At 47.0% G+C, this 21,929-nt stretch overlaps 1 protein-coding gene across 1 annotated transcript in view; it reads left to right on the top strand.

The window, feature by feature from the left end:
* The first annotated feature begins 18 nt into the window (after positions 1–18).
* Positions 19–21,929, top strand: part of LOC310889742 (aquaporin-7-like) — a 62,365-nt gene continuing 40,454 nt past the window's right edge. Inside the window, exon 1 of the mRNA XM_083817676.1 lies at positions 19–909. Coding sequence (XP_083673802.1) covers positions 782–909 — 128 coding nt within the window. The 5' untranslated portion in view covers positions 19–781. The remainder of the gene's footprint in view (positions 910–21,929) is intronic.

The raw sequence follows: 21,929 nt of genomic DNA on the forward strand, positions 1-21,929 counted from the left end.
AAAATGGAATTAACCCCTCCAGGCAGTACATCTACTTGCTCCATTCGTGTTTTATTCCTTCCCCTTTCGGGCAGCGGGGAGGAGGTCTGTGCAAAGGCCAAAGTATTGGCTAGTGGGTGGGGGCATCCTGCTCTTGGGCATCTTATTCTTAAGACAAAAGAAACAAGTAGTCAGTGTTTTGTACCATTTAGCTTATTTTTTTCAATTAATTCAGTTCTTCTGATTGTGAAATCCTACTCTGTATCCAGCGTATGTTTCAGCATATTTTGCTAGTAATTCCTTTTTCCTTGCATGGTTTAGCTAACAAGTATTACAGACCTTAACCCAATGCTTAAAGAATTGCACAGCTCTTCCAGACTATGTCCTCTGAAATACCATTGTTGCTCTTTAGCTGATGTGTCCTGCTGTGTTTTTCCTGTGTGAAATGTACAGCCTTAAAATAACTCATAACTTCCCATATGGTGCCATAGCGAACAATTCAGTGTAGTCTGGATGAATGATTTCCTGCAATTCACCAACTAGAAATCAAATGACTTTTTAGCAAGAAAGCTGCTGAGTTTGGTATGTTCTATCCTTCGGTGCTGCTTTATCCCATTTCTGTCTTGAAAGTTTTTCCCTCAAAATCTGTTTTATGCTATTACAATCAACTAGCATTGCTGCGGAGGTCACTTCCCTGTTTCCTTCAGGACTCTTAGTCCTTTTCCCACTCTTCCGTCACATAATGTCTTCAGCTGGCTTGACTGACGTACTAAAATTCTGACTACAGACCATATGACTTTGGATGCCAGTGCTGTCTGTTTGCTTTATGTGTACTCCCTACCCCATTCCTCCTGCTTCTCTCTGGCACGTGGTGATTGCCTTGCTCCATACCCTTATTAAAACTGCAACAAAATGCTGTACCTTTTTCAGGTAAGGTCTTGACTATCTTTTGTCCCACTGTGTAAGGCTCCTGTGTTTGGGGATCTGTCGGAGGAGTGCTGAGTGCAGCTGAGCAGACCCATTGCCAGGTGGAAAGGGTGCAGCATGCCGTGAGCAGATGGGGAGCTGTGCAGGGTTCTGCCTCCTCTTCCAGAGGGGTCTGTCCCACGTGAGGCAGGAACAGGGCAACTCTCTGCTCACCCTGGGAGGAGGGCAGTGCATAGGATGGTTTCGTATGCCATATCTCAAGAGCTCTAGGACTGCTACTGAAGTGTGGGGAGGGAAGGAGAGTTACCTGAAGATGGCATATTCCCTGGCAGCAGGCACACACAAGTTGCTGGAAATTGTGGTTATTTTCAGCTCACCTGCCTCAAAAGAGTTTCTGGGCATTGTTCATTTGGCAGTCCGACACAAACTAAAATCCTTCTTCCTCTTTTTTTTTTTAACTTACCATACATAAATTTCAAAGACAATGAATCATCATGTTCTTAATACTTTGTTTTTGGAATCATTGGAGAGGTAAGTTTTGTCTGGCCAAATAAAGACAGCTAGGTTTTAGGTCAGATGAACTGTGACAAGCTATTGAAATATACTTACTTTGTAGGAAGAAATAAATCTACAGTTTAAGCTATTCATGCTTGACAGGGAGTGTAATTAGTCACTGGAACAAAATGTTAAAATAAGTTGTGGATTCTCTATTGTGTGAGTTTCAAATTGAGACTGGCTGTCTTGCAAAAAGGTCTCTCAGCTAAACTGAAAGCTGTATTCTAAGAGCAAGTCCCACTGGAGGAAATTCCCAGACCTTTATATTACAGAAGGTCAAGTTGACAGGAATTGTCACCTCTGACTTTAAAACCTATGAAAGTTATAAGGCAGGATGGAAAAACAGCTAACTTTTTGGTTCCTCTTGGTTCTCAGCTGGTCCTGAGCTCTTTGCTGCAGGTGCTGTAACATGGTGGCATACCAGCTGTGACCCAGAGAAACCTGCTTTTGGTTCCCAGTTCTCCTGGTACCTTGTGATGTGAGCCTCAGGAAGCTCTTCCAGCTCTGTTTGCTTTGTCTGTCTGTGAAGAGGCAGCAGCAGCACTGATCCCTCCCAGAGCCTGCTCTGCTCTGGACAGCACTGATGAACAGCATTGGCAAAGAGCAGGCCATGGAAGACTGTTGTATTCCCTGCTGTCTTCTCTAAGTCCTTGGTAGTTCCGCATGCTCGTGCAATGTTTGAACTCCCAGCTCTCCCATGCATTCAAGGATTCTGTCTTTGTCACGTATCTCGAGGTGGAAAGAAGTCTTAGCCCACTGCTCAATTCCAGCATGACCAGTCGTGGTGTCTCCAGGGCCTCTGAGCTTGTTGGCTTTCAACTTCTTAGGGGACTCTGTAGCTTTGGAGGAGCCTTGGACACACATCAAACTACCTTGCTTACTGATCATTTACTGTGTAAAGTATATGTAAGTATGTTTAAGTACCGTTTTTACTGTGTAAAAATCCTTCCTGGCAGCACAAACTTTTAGTTGAGTAGGAGGTTCCTCTTCACAATTCAGCTCCAGTTGAGGAGCAATATCGCCCGTGAGTGTTTCTCTGGATGCAGTGTGCACATGAGGGAGACATCAGGGAGCTCCAGACAAATGTGTCTGCAGCCCAGCTGCTGTCATGGGGCTTGTCACTGCTGCAAAAGACTAATTTGGCTGAAGAAACGAGCATAACCAACTCACTCCAGGGGGCTGGAGAATGATTATATAGCCAAATGAGCTTATCAGATAGAAAATATTTTCACATGTGGTCATATAGTAACAATAAAAAAGCCACACTGGGAAAGGAAATGTCAATAGTATGAGGGTGTAAAAGCCACAGAGAGAGTCAATCATTTTAAAAGGCAATGATTTTATTCAATAAGCTGCTGAGATTTTCTAGCAGCAAAGTTTTGTGGTGTGTCTTGTATTTAACATTATTGAATTAAGAGTGCAGAGGTAGATTCAAACTTTAGTCAAGAAAGTTTTTTATGGTATTCTTTCATTTGCAACATTTAGGTGGCTATTTAAGGTTTCCCTGCAGCCCTCTAACAGCAGTCTGAAGAAGGAATGAAAACAGGAGTTCTCTTGTTAATGGCTTTGATCTGTCATTCCTAAAATTTCTAATGGGTTTAAAAATCAGCGTCAGTTCTCTATAAACCCATCCTAACGTCAAATTGTCTTGTTTGCTGAAAACAGTGTCTTTGCTAGCATCAAAGCCTTCCCCTGCAAGTTAGAGAAACAGCAGAGATTTGACGAATGGCTTAGGCTCTGTATTTGCATTTGGGCAGGTCTGTGCAGATAAACTACCAACGCACATCCAGGCCTAGAACTGCTGCATCACATAATGTCCTTATGTCCTTGTATCCCTTGTTTTTGTTTCTTTTTATTTTTTATTTTATTATTATTTATTTTTTACAGATGACAGCTGTACAGAGGTATCTGTTGTTTTGGATGTAAAACTAGCTGCATAGTGTGGTCATTCAACTAGATATACGGACACCCAAAAAACTTTATGACATGGAATTATGCAGGTTATGAAATCCAACATAAACTATACTTACAAAAAAGTTACACCAGTACAAAGACAGAGTCAGTTTTGGATCCTTTCTCTTACTGGGTACCAGCTGGAATCTGTGGGAAATATCACCAGATTTCTACACCTGTGGGAACCTGTGGGAATGTGGCCCTATCCCTTTTCACGTGCTTGCAAGTCACATTGAGTATGTACTGGCACTCCTATAACCTATCTTGATAAATCTGGCCACAAGTGGTGTGGGAGTCTTAGTTGTTGCAGGGCTTCTGATCCTGTTCTTCTGGAGCACGGGCAATGGGATCCATTCATCTACTGTCCTACAGGCTGAGACTGGGTGGCGTTTATAGCTGAAGAAGGACATTTTCCCCTAAGAACCGTGTTGAGGGGACAGACTGGTTCAGCTCATGCCCCACTAGCTGCAGCACATCTCCCCTTTGGCCAGACAGATGACGGAGAGTGCCAGAGGACATAAAAATAGTCTTGCAGCCTTCGCATTGAACTGCAGCTTTTTGACTCACAGTGAACTGTGAGATCACTGCAGAAGACAATGTTAAGTTAAGCCTGAGTTAGTTGTCCTTCAGTGTGTATCTGGCAGCTGGTCTGAAGATAAAGGGCTGTTAGCAATCCTTTTCCCCACCAGAACCTGTCCAGCTGGGGCTGATCCAGAATCTGACAAAGGAGTCGAATGGACGACAAGGAGAGTAAGCACTGGGGCTGAAGATGCTAACTAGGAGATACATCTGAAAATTAACAAGAAATATGCTGCCTGAGATGGCGGTTTTACTGGTTGTGGGATCATAAACTGGCTTAGCTCCTTGCAAGGGATTTGCATAGTTCCCGTCTTCGTCTCTTCCTCCCCAGGATATCTTACAGCTTTCTACTCATTTCTGCTGCTGGCCTGGAACAGACTGAAACATCTTTCTTGGGATCTGGAAAACCTTCTGTGAAACATCCCCTGCACTTTGCGTGTCTCAAATGAAACTGTCTGACTTCTTTCTGCTTGGTTACATGAAACCTCATAATTTATGCACTGAGACACAGCTCATCTCCATCTCAGCCCACGTGCCCAGCCCAGGCCAGCTGGCTTGCAGGACCTGTGTGCCTAAGTGAGGCCAGCCTTCGTAGCTGGTGGCATGTGAGGGAACAGGCTGCCTTTGGCTGCAGCTGACCACCCTGACCACAGGGCAGAGGATGAGATTCCTCACCTGGAGCCTGGTGTGTGACCTTGGCTCCAGGACAGGTGAGGACACCTCACTTGTTGCCCTGCTGGCGGTGCCGTGAGTACTGGGTGCTGTGGGGTGACTTGGTGCCCCTCCTGTGCTGCCCTGTTTGGTGGCTGCTGAAAAGCTCCAGTCCAGATACAAGACATGAGGCCCAATATAAGACACAAGATATAAGAACGGGCAGGATGGTCCCACCTTGGGTCCCACCAAAATGAATCTTGGAGTCCTGTGACCTTCATTGCACTGTACTGGGGCTGCAACATGCAGGGTGCAGGAATGGGGTGGGGTGGGGTGGAGAGCTAGCTGGGGGACTGGTCAGGTCTTGTCATGAGCCTCTTCCTTGTGATCCTACACACCCTTTTGCCCCAGGAAAGCACTGAGTGTAGAGTAGGTATACATCTGTTGTAGTGATGATTTACTCTCTTCTAATTTGGGAGATGCATTATTTACCCACTTCTCAGTGCCCGGAACACCAGAGGTGGTTGTCACAAACTCTGTGAAACTGACCACTCTGTCACTGGTGGAAATACAAGATATCAGGTGGGGCACCCAGCTTCTCTTATCTCTGAGCAACAGGGGCACAGAGCACAGTTGCCAAACCTCTAACTCGTGTCTGCTGCCCCTTAGTCCGGAGGCTCCAAGTGCTCAGCAGACGTCAGGCACTGCAGCCCAGCCCCGTGATGTCCCAGGTGAGCAGCTGAGTGTAAAAAACACATCACAGTGATGAATGTTCCTGATATGGGGACAAAGACGATGGTGTTTGTCCCTCCAGGTATGAAAGGTGAAACTGAAAAGACCTCGGGACTGCCTGAAGGGACTAGAAGGTGGAGGGACAAGTGCACAAGAGTCTTGCAAGGCCTAGCACAGGGAACAGGTGCAGAAGCTGATGGTATCTGAGCCCTGCGGCCCATGGCTGTGAGACAAGTGCATGACAAGAGGGGTAAACAGCGGCTGGGGGAAGTCTGTGAGCCCATGACCCCGCTCAGGCTGACAAGTGGCAGCACAAACTTTGACTGAGCACTGGGGGAGTCGGAAGGGGAGACAGAACAGCGGTATCCTCAGTGCCACCGCATTCGTAGGGTCTCCAAGCTCCAGCTCCTCTGGGTATGTTGTCCTAACTGACACAGTCAAGGAGTCTAGAGAATTGTCTGGCCCATGAGACCATCTGCAACGGTGAGCTGAATTGCTTCATTAACAGTGCTAACTTTTGGCTCAACTCAGAGGCCTAAATGTGGGTGTCTGGAGCCTTTTGAGGTGCCCTGGGGTGTCCTGCCTGGCTCCAGCTGCCACTCCAGAAGGGCACGGGTCCCCTGCAGGCCCTCTACCAAAGCTGCAAGCCCCATGTAGGTATCTCAGGGTGTCCTATGTGTGCACAACTGGGTCAAGCTGTGGAGATCACCTAACTGGAGCTGAATTCCTCCCCAGGAAACTATGGCTTGGGCAGGGCCAGAAACACAACAAATCTCCCTGTTTCTATTTCTTTTGTGGCAGGAAGCCCATTTCCATAGTGGCATAAGAATGGCACAGGGACCAGATGAAACCTCTGTCTGCCTCTGTGCCCTGTCTCCAGCAACAGCCTGTTACACCTCCCTACCCTCTTTAGGAATGCTGCAACAGGGAGCAATAAAAACCACACAGGTGAAGTGGCTTTGGAGCTCCCAGATATTCTTCTTCATTTGGTTTGAGTTATGATGGAGTTGGTTGAAACCAATTCTCCCGAGGAGCCAGAGTAATACCGCATTTGCATCATAACTGAAAGGAGTTTGTTGGTCTTTACCGGGAAGGGCAACTTCACTCGCAGTCCTAAGGAGAAACACTGATGTTGTCTCATAATTAATGCTTTTCTTTCTCTAATTTCCTCACTGGGATACAGATTCCCTGCCTGACAGGCTTGGCTTGTCCCAGGAGATTTCTGACTGTTCCGAGCTGTATTTGAGAGTACAGCAATGCCTTTCAGGACAATCTTGCAGGGAACCCCACAAAACGCTCATGTTTTGGCTCCCATCACTTGGAAGTGGCCCCAATTGGATGTGTCCTGTCAGATGCAGCAGACAAGTCTTGGCCTGGGCTATCAGAGCTAAAAAAAAGCTGTAGTTTGAGGCAAAGAGGCAGGCTGCGCCAGGTTTCACTGCTCTCTCTGAAGACAGCACAGTCAGGCATCCATCACACAAAAACGTCATTTTACATGTCAGGCTTTTTATTATGAATGTGCCCTGTCCCTGGCCAGGAATCTCAGATCCAGAGCACAGGGAACTAACTCACAGGGCTAATATCTGGGTAATGCTCACCATTCAGATATGAGTCATTGGGACAACTTGTAATCGTTGAATTTTGTGTCTTGGCTGGCATTGGCTCAGCCACTGAAACAATTAAATTTTCACTTAAACCTTCTGGCCTCACTTGCATCCTCTGAACTCCACCCAGCACAGAAGGGCAGAGTTTCTGTTGCTCTTTAACTTTGCATTCCCTTCCTTGCTGCATCGCTTTAGGTAATCTCCAGCCAAATCGTTGCGTGTCTGAGTCCTTTCCTCTCATTTACCTTGTGCTCGCTCAGGAAATGTTTACAGCTGTATTGGCCCTTTGGGAGGGAAGGTGCTGATGGGAGAGGAGAGGTCATGTTGATGAATCTCCCCTGAGCCAGGGGAACAGAAATACTAGCATCTGGTCCATAGGACAGCCATGACCCAATAAACCCCAACTCAGCTGCTACCTGACCAGTAAATCTGGAAGACCCCTGGCTAGAAGAGCCCGGCTTTCTTCTCAGCCCTCGTGGGATCCACAAGATAAGCGGTACTGTGAAGGACTGGGGATTGTTAATTTCATCCTGTGTAAGGATTTTGTTTGGGTAACAGTCTCCCACCTTCCCTCCTTTTGAGGCTGGGCTTATTGGGAATAAAATTCACAGAACAGAAAGCAGCAAAGCAAGGAAGACTCTGGCCCTGAAGCAGTAGCTCTGCTTGATTTTAGCTCAGTGACTATAAAGCCTTGAATCCCATTCTCAGTGCGAGTGGCTGGGTTTAAACAAACAAAAAACAGCGCTCTGGGGTCTACCTGGAACTACACAACCCCCAGCAAGGACGCAGGATTGAGTTCAGCCCAAGCTGTCAAGACATTGCCTGAAGGGAAAAGTTGGGGGGAAAATACCCTTTGTATTTATAACCCAGGGGAGAATAACCCAGAGTGGAAAGTCTGTGGGACCGCCCTTGGTCACAGGAGATGGGCGCTGGTGCTGGGAGGGGTGTCTCTCCCTGTTTGTGCTATAGGGCATGCGTGTCTCTCCTGCAGCGTGCGCGGCAGTGTCAGTGCCAGCTGCCTGGAAGTGAGGAGTGGCGACGCTGAGCTTTCCCACGCTGGGGACCCTTTGTTGGTCTGGGCATGAGTCTCCGTGTGCCTTTAAAGTAGAGAGAGCAGCAGCAGCACCACCCTGCCCCGGAGCAGGCGGGGAGAGGTTGTAAGCTGAAGATAGTGTCATGTACTGATGGAGACAGACTGTACACAACATTTGCTATTCAATCATTTTGGTTTAGTCCCTTGGTATTTTCCCTTCCCATGACCTGTTCTCCTCTCAGCCCTTTCATGCACTTCTTCCATATTTTAGTGTCTCTGAGATTAATTTGTCTTCCAGGTTTTGTCCCACTTCTCTCTTTCATTAGGGCACTTTCTCTTGTTCTTCTTCCTCTTCACTCTTTTTCCCTCTGTTCTTCTCCCTCATCCCCAGTGTCCCAGCAGATCCCCAGCCCCATTTCTGCTTGTGGGTGATGGAGGTGTGGGGAGAGGACCAGCCCTGATGAAGCAAGCAGGGAACTGGGGCCACAGGGGAGCTGGGAGCTCTTGCTCCAGGCTAGCAGCCAGCCACGTTTCTCTGAGGTGCTCTCATAAAACATTCCCAGCGTTTTATCAAAGAGGTGATGCTGTCACGGGTTTGTTTATTATTTCCCTCCAGGGCTTTGTCTCTTCACAGCTTCTTCCTTTCATTTTTGAGGAGGAAATGTTTGCTGCTCTGTCAGCCCCTGGGAGGAAAGTAAGTTACAAAGGGAGCGGGGGTAATGAAAGCCTTTTCCTGAACCAAGGTAACACAGCTCTGTGGTCACCTATGCCCTAAACATGTGGGAACCGAGCTCAGCCCTCAAGGGCGCTGATCAGGGAGCTGATCACCAGCGGAAAGAGCCATGGCAGGGGAACAGGAACACAGCCTGTGTGCTGTCCCACTGATCCTTTGGTCTCTGTTCCTTCAGCTGCTCCTCTCCCTTCATGGTCCCTGACCTTGACTGGACTTCTCCCACCAGGCCCAAGCCTTTCCCCTCTGACGGGGTCCTCACCATCTCCTCACACACCTCCTGTGCACCCGCTCAGCCATTTCAGCTGAGCTTTGAGCAAATCTGTCCAGCTGCTTCCCTCCTCTCCTGCTGAAGACCATGCCGATGTGGCTTTCACCGGGCAGAGAAGCACGAAGGACTTTCCCCACGTGGGGGCAGACAGAAGGATGGAGGCAGGTGAGTTCCTGTGCCCACCCATCCCTGTGTGTGCTCCCCGTGTGTGACATGCCGTGGCCATGCCTGGGGACACCGTGTGAGCCTGGGACCAGACCTTCTTCAGCTGATGCCTTTGAGCTGTTTTTTCTCCACGTGCGGTCTGCAATTTAGGCACTTTGCACCCTCCCAGCATTTTGGAAGGCGGTTCTGCTCTTGTGCCGGTATCTATCTTTATTTTCTAACACATTTCGTACATTCCTGCAGTCTCCAGGCCACTTTCCACCTCATTTACTCCTGCAAAAGATCTGTCTTCCTGTCACTGTGTTGGGAAGTCTTGCACAGGTATGAGTGCAACAGCAAGAGGCTCTCAGGGTCGTTTGAGAGGACGTGCAGGTCGGGAGCCCTCTGTTGTTTTGTACTATATCCCCTTTTCCTTCCTTGTCTCCTTTCCTCTGCACACATCTGGGAACATCACGAAACACCTCACTGAGAAACTCCACTTCAGACCCCGGAGAAAGCATCAAAAAGGAAATGACTGAAGAGAAGGGGGGGATCTTCTTTCATGATGTATGTTCTTGCTACTAATTTTAGCGTCCTATTTTTCTTCCTTCTGGTATCACAAGTGTCCTGTGCTTGTGAGGGCAGAGAGGTGTCTCTGGTGGAAGGTTTGGGATGCAGATGAGCTCCTGGCTATACCTTGCGTCATCAGGAATAGACCAGACAGATGAACAGACAATTCTCAGAAATTTTTCCTGTGAGGTTTTGTTTAGCTTCTACAAAGGAAACCCTGGAAAATTCTTCTAGAGTGATCTGTGTGCAAGCAAGCTATCGGCTTCAAAACAAGCTTCATCTCTGCCCTGGATCCTGAGCTAATGTGGTACTCTCCATCTCCTGTACTGACTGCATGTGTGCTCCGTGAGCAGGGAAGTCAGCCCACACCAGAAGGGGTCTCTCCTGCTGGGGATAATTGTACTGTTGGAGACGCACAGTGAGGACATGATTATCTGCTTCTGTCTGGTTTCCCCAGGAGCCGAGACCTATGTGATCATGCAGAAGGTGAACGCAGGTGCCTGTCTGTTCCTCTGCTATCTTTGAACCATTGTATTGTTTTTCAAAGTTCCTCCTGTTTAAAATGGAGTTGATGAAAAGGTGTCTGGGCTTTTCAGAGAGGAAAGCCTGTTTTAGCTAAGCAGGCTGTTCTTTCACAGAGCTTCAGTCTGGTTAGATATGATGATATGATCCTCTCCCTACCCAGCCACTGATTGCTGCAGCTCAGTTCTTGCTTATTTTCTCCTATATGGAAATACATCCACTGGGGTTGGGGAAGAGAGAGTGGAAAAAATAATTAATGATGGCAGCTTTTCAGCAGCTCTGTAAAGTAAAACCTCTGACTTCTATTCATGTTATTAGGTAAGGAATTTATTTTGCTTTCAGCCACAAAAGTGAGGGTCTATGCTGACTTGCCTGCCCCTGCTCAACATCAAACCCTTCCAGTCTTCACAGCCTCCTGGCTGCTTCAAGGTGTCGTTTGCCCCTCAGGCAAACCAGGCCCAAACACCTAATCTTGATTCATTGCTTTAGTCAGCTTGGAAAATCTCTGTGATTCTGTTCGGTTACTCATTTCTGGGAAGGAGAAGACGATTATATTGGCCTTTCTGGTTTCGAAGGAAAATGTGTGCTGTTACAGGGAGCGTAAGGTGCTGGTGTAATATCCAGGCCCAGCCTCACACCTGCTTGCCCAGGACCCAGTGCCATGAGACACCTGAGCGTGTATCCTTGGCACTTGGTGTCGTTCTTATCTTGCGTGTTTATCGGTCATCCTTGTTGTTTTCTCTCTTGTGAGAAATGAAAAATGAACAAGGAGGACAGGGATCAAAGCTTCAAGGCCCTGAAGGAATGGTGGGTGAATCACATGGATCCTCTCCAGATATGAGGCAAACATGATCATGTCATCAAGGTGTTGGAGATATCATGCTGGGAAGGGGCCAGCTCTCTGGGGAGGCTGAAGTGAAATGAAGCCCCAGAGTGGGGAAGAAAAGTGACTTTCTTGCTACTGCTTCCTCATCTGAGTCCTGCTGTGATGCTTGCCTGAGGGACTTGGGGCTGTGGAGTCCATGGGTCACTCTCCCGGGCCCATTATCCAACGTGTCTGAGTGCAGCTGGGGTAACACAAACCCTTAATTTAGATTGTATTTGTGCTAACACATGATTAGTGTTACAGCACTGCAGTCTCCCAGGCAGGCAAAAGCCATGGGTGTAAACTACATCTCTTTCTCAACCAAAATACTAGTAGAAAAAGGTGTGGGTGTTTACTTTTTTCTTGGGGGTGGGGTGGGGGAATGTGTTTAATCCACACTTTATTTTTCTCTCATTGTTGGATGCTGAAGCTCATGGCCTCCAGAGCTGCACCTACAGGGTGCTCCATCTTTCTGCGTGCAGTACAAAACCTGTGGCTTCCTTTTCCAAGAGCTTGGGTCTCAGGTTTGTCCCCCAGCACACAGCTCAAGGGTAATTTGGCCAAAGACCTCATGTTTGTTATGAGGTACATGACTAACCTAGGAGGGGAGGCAGTGGTGCCTCTAGTTAGTTACTGGCTGACAGGTGTGGTTCTATGAAGATGGGGGGCTCTGGTGTAAGGTGACAGCTATTCTTTGTGCGCTGCCATCCTCCCCATCCACTTTCTGTTGTTTTCACTTTTTTTGCCTGATCTTACCTCTCCTTCCTTGGCTTTGAGGCTGGACATGTTTCCCCTTGGAGTGGCTCTGACTCTGGCTCTTAAGCATCTTTTATCTATTAGCTCCTAAGGTGTCAGTAACCTGTGGAAAATGAATGTGACACACAGAGCCTGGACAGCTATGAGAGGACTTTCATTGCCTCTTCCAGCCTTGTCTGTGCCCAAGGCAGCACTTGTCCTCCCAGCATGTCTTGCTAGAAGGCTACATGGGCCAGACCTGGCAGATAGAAGGACTGTCCCTGAGTGATATTACCTGGCTCCCTCTGCACTGAACTCCAGAGATGTGGGCATAATTAAGCTTTTTGCAGAAGTTTCTGATTTCCTAAGAAGTCCACATTTGGCTGAAAAGTGAGCAAAAATATTGGCTGTACCATTAGATGTAGGCTCAAAAACCAGTGAGGCTTTGAGATTCCTCCTAAGACTGTTTCCCCTGGAGTATCCCTGTAGCACTTGTGCATTTCTTCCCCTCCTCCTTTCTGTTTTCATAATCCAGAACAAGAGACCTAATCATGGATGTGGGCTCTCCTGTGCCTCATGGTTCCTTGGGACACATACCCATTTCACTACAGCTAGTGTCAGACAAGAACCAACATCTGGGTGAAGAGCCATGGGGCAGAAGAAGGGAGCAAGACCCAGAGGATCAGCCTGACAAGCAGTGGCTTTAACACAGAGGGGTAAAAGCATGTGAGGGGCAAGGAAGGTGAGGTTTTCAGGGGATCTTTTGAAAAAATAATCCCAGGAATAGAGAGCACGGGATAAAAGATGAAGGCATATGTTTGAAAACAAGCACGTGATGGCAGAGGTTACCTGGAGTTGGGAGTCAACTCCGTTATGGTGACCACTGATGGGTTCCCAGGTGGGGTTTGACTAGCTGAAGGTAAACGTCTTGTTGCCTGAAATAGCTCCCCATCACCCCAGGGTCTTGTAAACCCTTCCAGCTCTGTGCTCAGTCCTTGGCAGGATAGGTGTCAAGATCCTTGAAGGTGCTGAATGGGTGCTACCATGCAAAGGCTTTGATGAACTTATATGGCACCACTCATTTACTGCTGGCTTTTGCTCTTCCAGCCGTGCTCAGATACTTTTTCTTGTTTGGAAAAGTATTTCTGGAGCAGTTATTAACACTGCGTAGTGCAGCATTTGTTGCTGTTGGCTTATGCTTTTGGTCTTGTGGCAGACTCAGGGTTGACAAGAATTCAAATTTCCTGATTCTCCTTTCCCTTTTGGTGAACCCTGTGCTACAGACACGTGAACAGTAATAATCAAAGTATTATAGCTTAATGAGTTGTGGTGAGCTATGTTGTCAAAACCCATCCAATCTGTCAAGGCATCATTTGTAGCTGTCTGGCTGTGGACTCCTACACCTACAAATGATCCACTATTCCTGGCTCAAGCAATGCCCTTACTTAAGAGAAGGGGAAAAAAAAAAGAAGAGCTATTGGCTTACAGCAAGGAAGGGTTTGAGACCACAAACCCGCAATTTGTATCTTGATGCTGTTCCAAATGGAACCAGAGCCGTTGCAGGCTTTGTAAGACTCATAGTACATCCTTTCTGAGGCCCTTAGAGGCTCTCCCCACTGTGCTGCTGCACTGCAAAGAGCTTTCCTGGCTTATTCATGTCTCTTTCGTGTGCCCTCTGCATTACCTGCACCCAATGTGGTCCGTCCAGTTGAGTGAAGTATAGCTTATAACACCCTAGTTTCCTAGAGCATTGTGATAGCATGGGCAGGAGAGAGCATTATCACACCCATTGGCATGGCCTTCTTGAAGTGGCAATTAATTCAAGAAGAACTGCAGTGTTAGCCAAGATAAAGAAAAGTAAATAAAGAATTTGTCTATAAAAGCCAAACAAACAAAAGAGTTAAACAAGCTGGAGGAAGAGATGAATAAGAGAAAACCACACTTTGTACAAATCATCCTAAAGCTTGCCTAACTTCCCACCAGCATGCCCAGCACCTATTTCTCTACCTGCCCTGTTGTGCTTTTCTGATGCAAACCTCAACAATAAATTGTCCTTCATGGGAGCAAATGGAGATCTCAATATTCATTTTCCTTTTATACCCAAACCCAATGCGAAGTTCCGTTCAGATTCATATCTTGCTCCTTCACCCTGCCAATGACCTCTCTCATTACTGACTTGATTAGGAGACAATCCTGGGAAATCAGTGAAGCTGAATCATTGCTGTATGGTGAGGTAGTACTCTTGTTCTCCCACTTGTATCAGCAAACGTGGCTCATTGCAAGCTCTGGGTTGCGACTGACACAGCAGTAAGTCAAGGATGATTTGACAGATGTTGACTGGTCCCTAACCTAGATTTTGAGGTCTACAGTCCTTCATTCACATTCTGTACTCATGGACATGAGGCAGCTTCAGTTAGGATGCTGCAGAGGTGTGTTAGGTTCAAAATATAAGCTTATCTGAGACAGATGGTGGCCTGGATGGGTGGTGGTCCCGTGCACACTTCATTGGTAGTGGTGCCACTGTCTGCTACAGACCACTCTTCTCTGTTCCCAGGCTGACATGAGAATATTCAGAACTGAGCTGTCCAAAACAAATCATTATTTTCTCGCCTTTTTTTTTTTTTTTTTTTTTAACTAAAGCAGTTCCCTGTCCCACTGGTGGCAAAGCTGATGGGAGGACTAACCAGAGGAGCTTTTGGTCAGAAGAGGTTTCTGAAGATCTCCCCTCCAGCCTCCTGCTCTGACTATCTGGGCTGTTCCCAGCACTCAGTAGGCTGGCTCTGAAATTGTTTTCCTGTCTTGAAAAGCTCCTTGTGACCTGTCCAAGGATTAGTCCTCCCTCCTAGCAAAAAAGCTTTCTTCATGTCCACCCTAAACCTTGCAAACTCCAGTTTCTTGTCACTCATTATATCAGCTGCCCCTGCCGAGAAGAGCTGGGCTGCAGCATTGTTGTAGTTGCCCTTCAACTAGTTGTTGGCTGCTATCCCCCCTTCAGCCTCCTCATCAGAATAAATAATCCCAGCTCCCACAGTCTCTGCTTCTGGGATGTGTGGTCTGTCTCCTGCCCTTGGCAGCCTTTCTCTGCTCCATCTTCTGTTTCTTGATATCTCCCCTGATCTGGGGTCCAATGACAGAGGCAGTAACGCCTCGGTCTGCTGGCACAATTGTCCTAACACAAAATAGTATGTGGTTTGCCCAATTTGAGATAAGAGCACATCGTGGGCATTCAACTTGGCATTGACCATAAGGTAAGATGTTGTGGTAAGGTGGGGGACAGCCAGGAGCATCCTTCATGAATATCTGCACTGATGATGGACCCTTCCCAAAGACTCAGCGGTGTGCTAATGTGGGTGCTCAGTTTGCATACCAGTTATGGCTCATGTTGAAGGACCCTTTTTTTTCCAGTTATTTGGGAATAAAAAGTCATAGCAGCAGACCTCCACTCAAAGAGATCTCAAAGAAAATCATAATTGCTTCATAAAGAAGAGTGTGATTTAACTCTTCCCTCTGATTTACACCTCAACACAATGTCCCAAAAGCATATTAAGGAACAGTGTGGGAAGCACCATCATTTTGCATGATACCTGTGTTGCTTACAATCTGTAAAGATCTCACCAGATATTGCTGAGGATGTTAGCTCTGATGCCCTGGGAAAGTTCCAGCACAGATAATTGCCTTCTACCTAATTCAATCCACATTTAATAGATTGGCACCACTGAAGTGAATGCCTCCAGGATAGATGAGCAGTGGGAATCAGGAGTGCGCAGAAAAAAAAAAAAAAGGCTAAAAAGCAGAGATGGAAATCCACTGAGAATCAATGTTTGGGGAACAGCCCTCCTCTCTGCCACAGGAAGCCCTGAACAGATTCCCCTCTCTGAGCTGTGCTGACCTGAAAGCATGGAAAGAATCCTGGGGCTGTGGTTCTTCTAGAAGAGTGATGTCAGGAAGGATTACACCATGTATGGTGCTGTGAGGACTGCCACAATTCTGTTTGCAAAGGTCTACACATGCAAACATCACAAAGGAGATTCCTGTGTTCTCTCCAGACCTTGCTGTATGTGTTATATGGACAGCGCGCTTTCATTTCCATGTGTTTGCTGTTCCTCCTAGAGAAAGAAATGTTTTCAACTTGCCAGCCCTGGTGGGAAAGCATCAATAATGTCAGCATACAACCCTCTCGTAATGTGGCTGCTAGTACAGGCTCTCTGCATTACAGAGATGACACCATTTGCTTACTGTCCAGCATAACGTATTCAAACATTATCTGCAGAGGAGAAGCAGAAATATTGCCAGGATATTATTGCTCAGGGACAAGAAAACCTATCCCATCTTAGACATGGCTAAGCTGACACTTCCTATCATATTGCATATTCATTCCTATATACTCCTCACACTTAAAGCAAACTGAAGTGGGTTGGATTTGCTGGAGATCTCCCTGAAAGTGCAGAAGAAAAGCTCTCTGCCTTGGCAGAGGCTTGTTCTCTCTGCTCCATGTTCTTTGAGATCATATCTACCGTGTTTATTATTTTTCTTAATAAATTGGCAGCCTCACTGGGTTCCTCTCTGCCAGGTGCTGCACGTGCATTTACTGAAAGATTTATCAGACATCCTACAGCCCGAGGTAGGTCAAGGCAGGGCAAGAAGTCTGTGACAGCCATCCCATACCAGGTCCCTATCTTTGCTTTTAGATCCTCTGGTTGCTGCATGGAGGCACAGATGGATGCACCTCACCTTCCCTTCCCCTTGGCATGAAGAGTTGTACCACTACAATTCCCCTACCGAGTGGAAAATTGGACATTTCCTCACCTGTCTTGCAGTGCTGACTTTCTCCTATTTTCTCCCCCATGAGGAACCCGACTCCCTTCTGGTTGTCCCTTTCTCCAATTGACAGCACCCCCTGCCTTCTTCCCCAAAATCATGCCCAGGCTGTGACTGCTCAGACAGTCCCTGTCCCAGGGCAGCCACTGTCCCAGGGAACATGATAACCTGTGAATTTTAAGGGAAAATGGATGACGCTCAGCCCATTGCTTGGCTACCTTGTGGTTATTCCCAGCCTTACAGCTTACAGTCAAGTCCTGAAGGTCTGCGCATGTCCCCACTGAAAAACAGCCCCTCAGATAACCCCCCAGGCAGAAGGACTACCTCCTCCCACCCGTGCAGCCCTGTGTTTCCGTCCCGTGGCTCTTTGCTCTTCTCTAAGAGGACAGCTGCTTGGTGACCCTGAGCCAATCACCCTCTGAAGGAAAAACAGCCCAGAGACTTCAACTCATCTCAGAGCCCCGAGAACAAACCTGCTGCAGGTGTTTTGTCTGTGCAAGTACAGGAGGAGAAAACCGAGAGTGAGACCCGACTAGATCTTTCCATTTCAATCCAAATTGAATCAATTACTCATCCAACCGTGCTCTCCCTGTTATTCACTTAAGGGATATTCTCACTTAAGCAATTTCTGAGCCAGAGTCTTATTTGGAGGGTGTGTTATAATTCAGCTAGCAAGCTGGGACAGCTCTCCCTGGCAAGCTCGAGGTATTGAAAGGAGCTTGGCTTCAATAGATGAAGATAATTGGGGATATTGGACGAAGGAGAAAGAAGAGGGGAGAGAGCTGGTTTCATCCAGTTATGCGTACAGTATGTTAAGTAATCGTATAACTTGGTAGTAATGATTCATTTGGAGATGCCTTGTGAAAGTTCTGGGCTAGTTGAGTCTTGCACTCGTGCTGTAGGCTGAAGCATGTAGAAAAACATCTCTGGCTTTGAGGGCTTGTTAAATATTGCATAAGAGAATTAGCTCCCTTCTCTAGTGGAAGTGGAAGCAAACTCTGCAGGGGTTAGTGTGCTGGGTGGGGGCTCTCAAAATGGCAGGAGCAGCCCACTGGTGGTGGAAGGTATCCCTGAAATGAAGAGAGACATGGCCTTCTAGGCAGCGGAAAACGTGGGGCTTTGCCAGCAGGATGCTGGTGGCAAAGTGTACTCTTGCCAGCTGCAGCCTTGGCAGAGACCATGCACATTTCCCCTGGGGCCAAAGGTGCTTTGGATCAGTAGGCACTGGCCTGTTGTCCAAGATTACTGAGTTTTAATCCCACCTTTGATTTTTTGCAGCTGTTCCTCATCCTCCCTCATGGAAATCAGTTCTTCTGTCTGTAGAGGGCTTTGGTTTATTCCTTTAGAGTCTGTAAGAGGAAGAAAGTTTCCTTTGGCCGTGACATTATGGTACCATCATGGGGAGCAAAAGAAGAAGGCAGGGCCTCCTTTCTCTTGGTGTGGATGTCAGCCCAGCTCAGGAGGAGACCCAATGTTATATTCACATTGTGTTACTGGTGGCAAGCTTAAGCATCATGTTCTTAGCTCTGAATGCATAGAAAGCCAAAACCTGGACAGCCTGAGGCATAGGAAGGTCTATGAAATCAGAACCACTAGTTCATTCCTGGAACGGGGATGTCATAAGAGTTCTCTGACTTATTTGAGTTTCCAAGTGTAGAGTGACTTCAGTTCAGCCCTGCGTGGCAAGAAATTAATCTTTTCACCTCCCTTGCAGGAGGACCACTGAATTGTCCTGTCCACGAGGGAGATGTACGCACCTCCCAAAAGGCCAGCCACCAGCAGAGCCAGGGAATGATGGGGATGGGCAGTGTGCTCCCACAGCCCTCAGCACCAGGTCTGGGTGCTGCTGGATCCTGGCACAACATGGATTTGAATGCAACCAGGTTTGAGTTCTGAATAAATTTCAATTCAATTAGCCAGGATGCGTGATATAGGTATGTTTTTATACATACCTGACACAGCACACACCAAATTGAAAACAGAATTAGTAAAACCTTAGCTAAACCTTGTCCTCTCTGTCCCTGCCAGCTTGCCACATGGCCTTACCGTAGTGCCCTCTGCATTGCAGAGAGAAGTAGTGATCTCGGTTTGGCTGCCACGGTGTGATACTATGGGCTTGGTGAGGTCAGCAGACATCTGATCTGACCTAGAGACAAAATAGTGCAGACACACCATGCTGGGTCTGATCCGGACAAAGCTTGCCAGGTCAGAGGTAATCCTTGCATTTCTGACAGCAGTGTCAACTTCTGCTGTGCCAGAGCTCTGCTTCACGTGGCTACGGCTTTCATGTTCTGGTATCCAGAGCCCTCTTGAACCCCTTGCCGCAGCTCTTTGATGTGTACAGAGAGGACTGGATTCCTGCCTACCCATCTCCATCCACAAGAACATCTCAGCTCTGACAGGACAGTATGGGAGGAAACATCTGTTCTTTGGCACAGACAAAAAGCAGGTCAAGACCTGTATTTCTGCAGCTAGTTTCCACCTTGCTCATAAATAGCAGGTCTTGATGGGTGCAAACCTATGCGGAATGCAAAAGCAACAGGCAGTGTAACAACAGATGTGTTTAGATTGGTGTAGCTGGATCAACCCTAGCATAATGCTGAGTGTCTTGCTTCACCTGTGCCTTGCTTCCAGAGCAGGAGAGGCTTCTTGTTGTCTCTAACCCTGCTGTGAGGAATTGTCACTGCAAAGGGGGTGTCACAGGGAATGAGCATTATAAGCAAAGGCAGCAGTGCCTTTGCAGGATCACTTTTGGCAGGTTACTTCTCCTGTCTGTAAGACCATGAGCAAATCACTTAGCTTTTTGTGTTCAGGTCTGTTCATTAAAGTGTTTAGAACCTGGTCTTGCCTCTTTCTACACATGTATACAGTGCTGGCATAACTGGATCTTGCTGCAGTTTTATTTCCATAGGGATTGTTATAAGGCAAAACACTATCATAGCATCTTGTGAATCCGTGGGTTTAATAGCTTTGGATCACCTGATACAGAAAACATTGTAGAGCCGCTGGGGATAACACAATGCACAGGAGCCACAGGGATTCTTGTAGGCTAAGGCTCATGCATTTAGGTGCCATTTGAAATGCCCTGTGGTATCTGAAAAACCCACATGTGGCTGTCAAACCTGACACAGGAACTACAGCAAACCCATAAGAGCAGCTTAGCACGGCAATTCGAAGGGTGTACGTAGCAGATACCTGCATTCGAGCCCTATCTCAATGGCCATGTTCAAGTTCCCATGCCATCTCCACCACTGTGCTGCCCCCAAACACGCTTCTCTTGATCTTCAGCCACAAAATGGACAGGGTTTGTGTACTTCTTTGAAAGTCCAGATCCCATTGCTGGTTTGTGCAGAAACCTGTTTTTCTCCATTCATTTTTGGGTTGTCTGATAGCAAGATTGTGTATGTCTTTCTCAAAGCCCCAGCTTCATCTTTCCTTTTACCTTTCTTTCTCCCCTCTTTTGCCTCTGCACATGGAGCTGCACATGCAAATTTGTCACCAGTGATGTTGCTCTCTTTTCTAAGGATGCGGCTGTATTCAGAGTAGTCCTTCAAAATACAGATGCATAATTAATGCATCATGAAGTGGTGGCTCTTCATGCCAAGATTTTCTGAGCTTTTTGCCCACTTGCATTAATCTGAACTCCCATGTCGCAGTAAAGCAGACAGGTGGTAATGAGAGAAGCGCCATTTCTCGATGTTCAGTCTAACCAAAGTCTCCAGAAATTGTTCCCTGACCTGACCCCCCTGAGCCATGCCCCACAGCACAAGCTCAGCTGCTGGGTCTGAAGGCTGGGCTACTCACTGCCCTGCCTGATGCTGGCTGGTCTGTACCGACCCTGTTCCATGACCTCCCAGGTTAGAGGGTCACAATGAAAATTTCTAGTACTCTGTCCATGGCCAGAGCTCCCATAGTGCCATCATCCCTTGAGGCGCCGTGTGGCTGCCCTGGTGAAGTTCGTCACTCACAGAGTGTTCATGCAAAAGTTCATATATGAAGATGCCAAAAACTTTATTGAAAAAAGTTACATTAGGGAGGACATTTTTGTCCTAATAGGGAACTGTCCTAGTCTTTTAATAATCTTATAATCCCCATTTTACATATCTGCCTTTCTTCTTTCACATTTGTTTTTATTTTCATTCTGTATCCACCTAATTATCATTTCCATACATTTCATACCACCAGAACAGGAATTTCCCATGTCTTATCTGTATGCCATTATTTTTTATTTACTCATTATACTGCATGATTAAGTTATAAAATAATATTCTTTTAATCTGTTTCCATAAAACCCAATGTCTTTGGGGCAGGCTCATTAAAATCTTGTGGTATCTCAGATGATTCCTTGAGGCCTAAAAGACAAACAAACCCCATCCATTTATCAGTACATCACCCGTATCAGGTATATTTATAATATCCCAGGTTTGAAGATGTGGAGCAGACCGATTAAAGACCATGTTTAGAGGGATTTTGTTTGCATCTATGTCACTGATATGTTAAGAAACTTTTTATTGGAACATATGTTTGCTGTAAATCTTTAATTTCATATAAACAAATGTGTTGGAAAGGACCCCAGGATAAATTGCAGCCTAGTCTCCTGACTTGCTGAAACCAGTATCTTTTTGGTTGCTATAGCAGAGTGAGGGCTTACATGTGAAAATGTATTTATTACCATATATTATTCTGGAGAGAACTCCTTGCTCCTTGATTGTTAGCCTCACAACCAGGCTGTTTGTTAGGAAGTGAGAAACTCCAGTTCACGTCTGAATAGGTAGGACCCCATAGGAGCACTGCGTCCATGGAAGTCTTTGATTGTCCCTAGCAAGTTTACTCATCTTTTCCTGCTCATCGCTTCTGCCTGGTCCTTTCTAACCTGCCCAGCTGATGGAAAGCAACGATAAAGCCATTTGCTCTGTTTCTGACACAGCTCTGGACGCTGGCCACCAGCAGCTGCTTCTGGTCTCTGACTCCCTGACCACTGCTCTAACAAGATGGGAGGCTGCTGTGCGAGCATCTCCACGCTGTGCAGGGCAGCTCCCTTTGCTTGCTGTGGATCCTGGAGGTCAGGGTAGCATCTCCACACCCAACCTGCTTGCATGACCCAAACGTGACATAGAATCACAGAATCATCACACCTCTGCACAGTGCTGTGCTCCGAGCTGTACCAGCTCACGCTGAGCTACTGCAGGCACATCCACACTGGGTGCTGTGGAGGTTTGCTTGGATCTCTCCCTCTTGTCTTTCACTGTTTGCTGTTTCTA

The sequence above is a fragment of the Anser anser genome, assembly GCF_964211835.1.
Source record: "Anser anser genome assembly, chromosome: Z".
Classification (NCBI taxonomy): Eukaryota; Metazoa; Chordata; class Aves; order Anseriformes; family Anatidae; genus Anser; species Anser anser.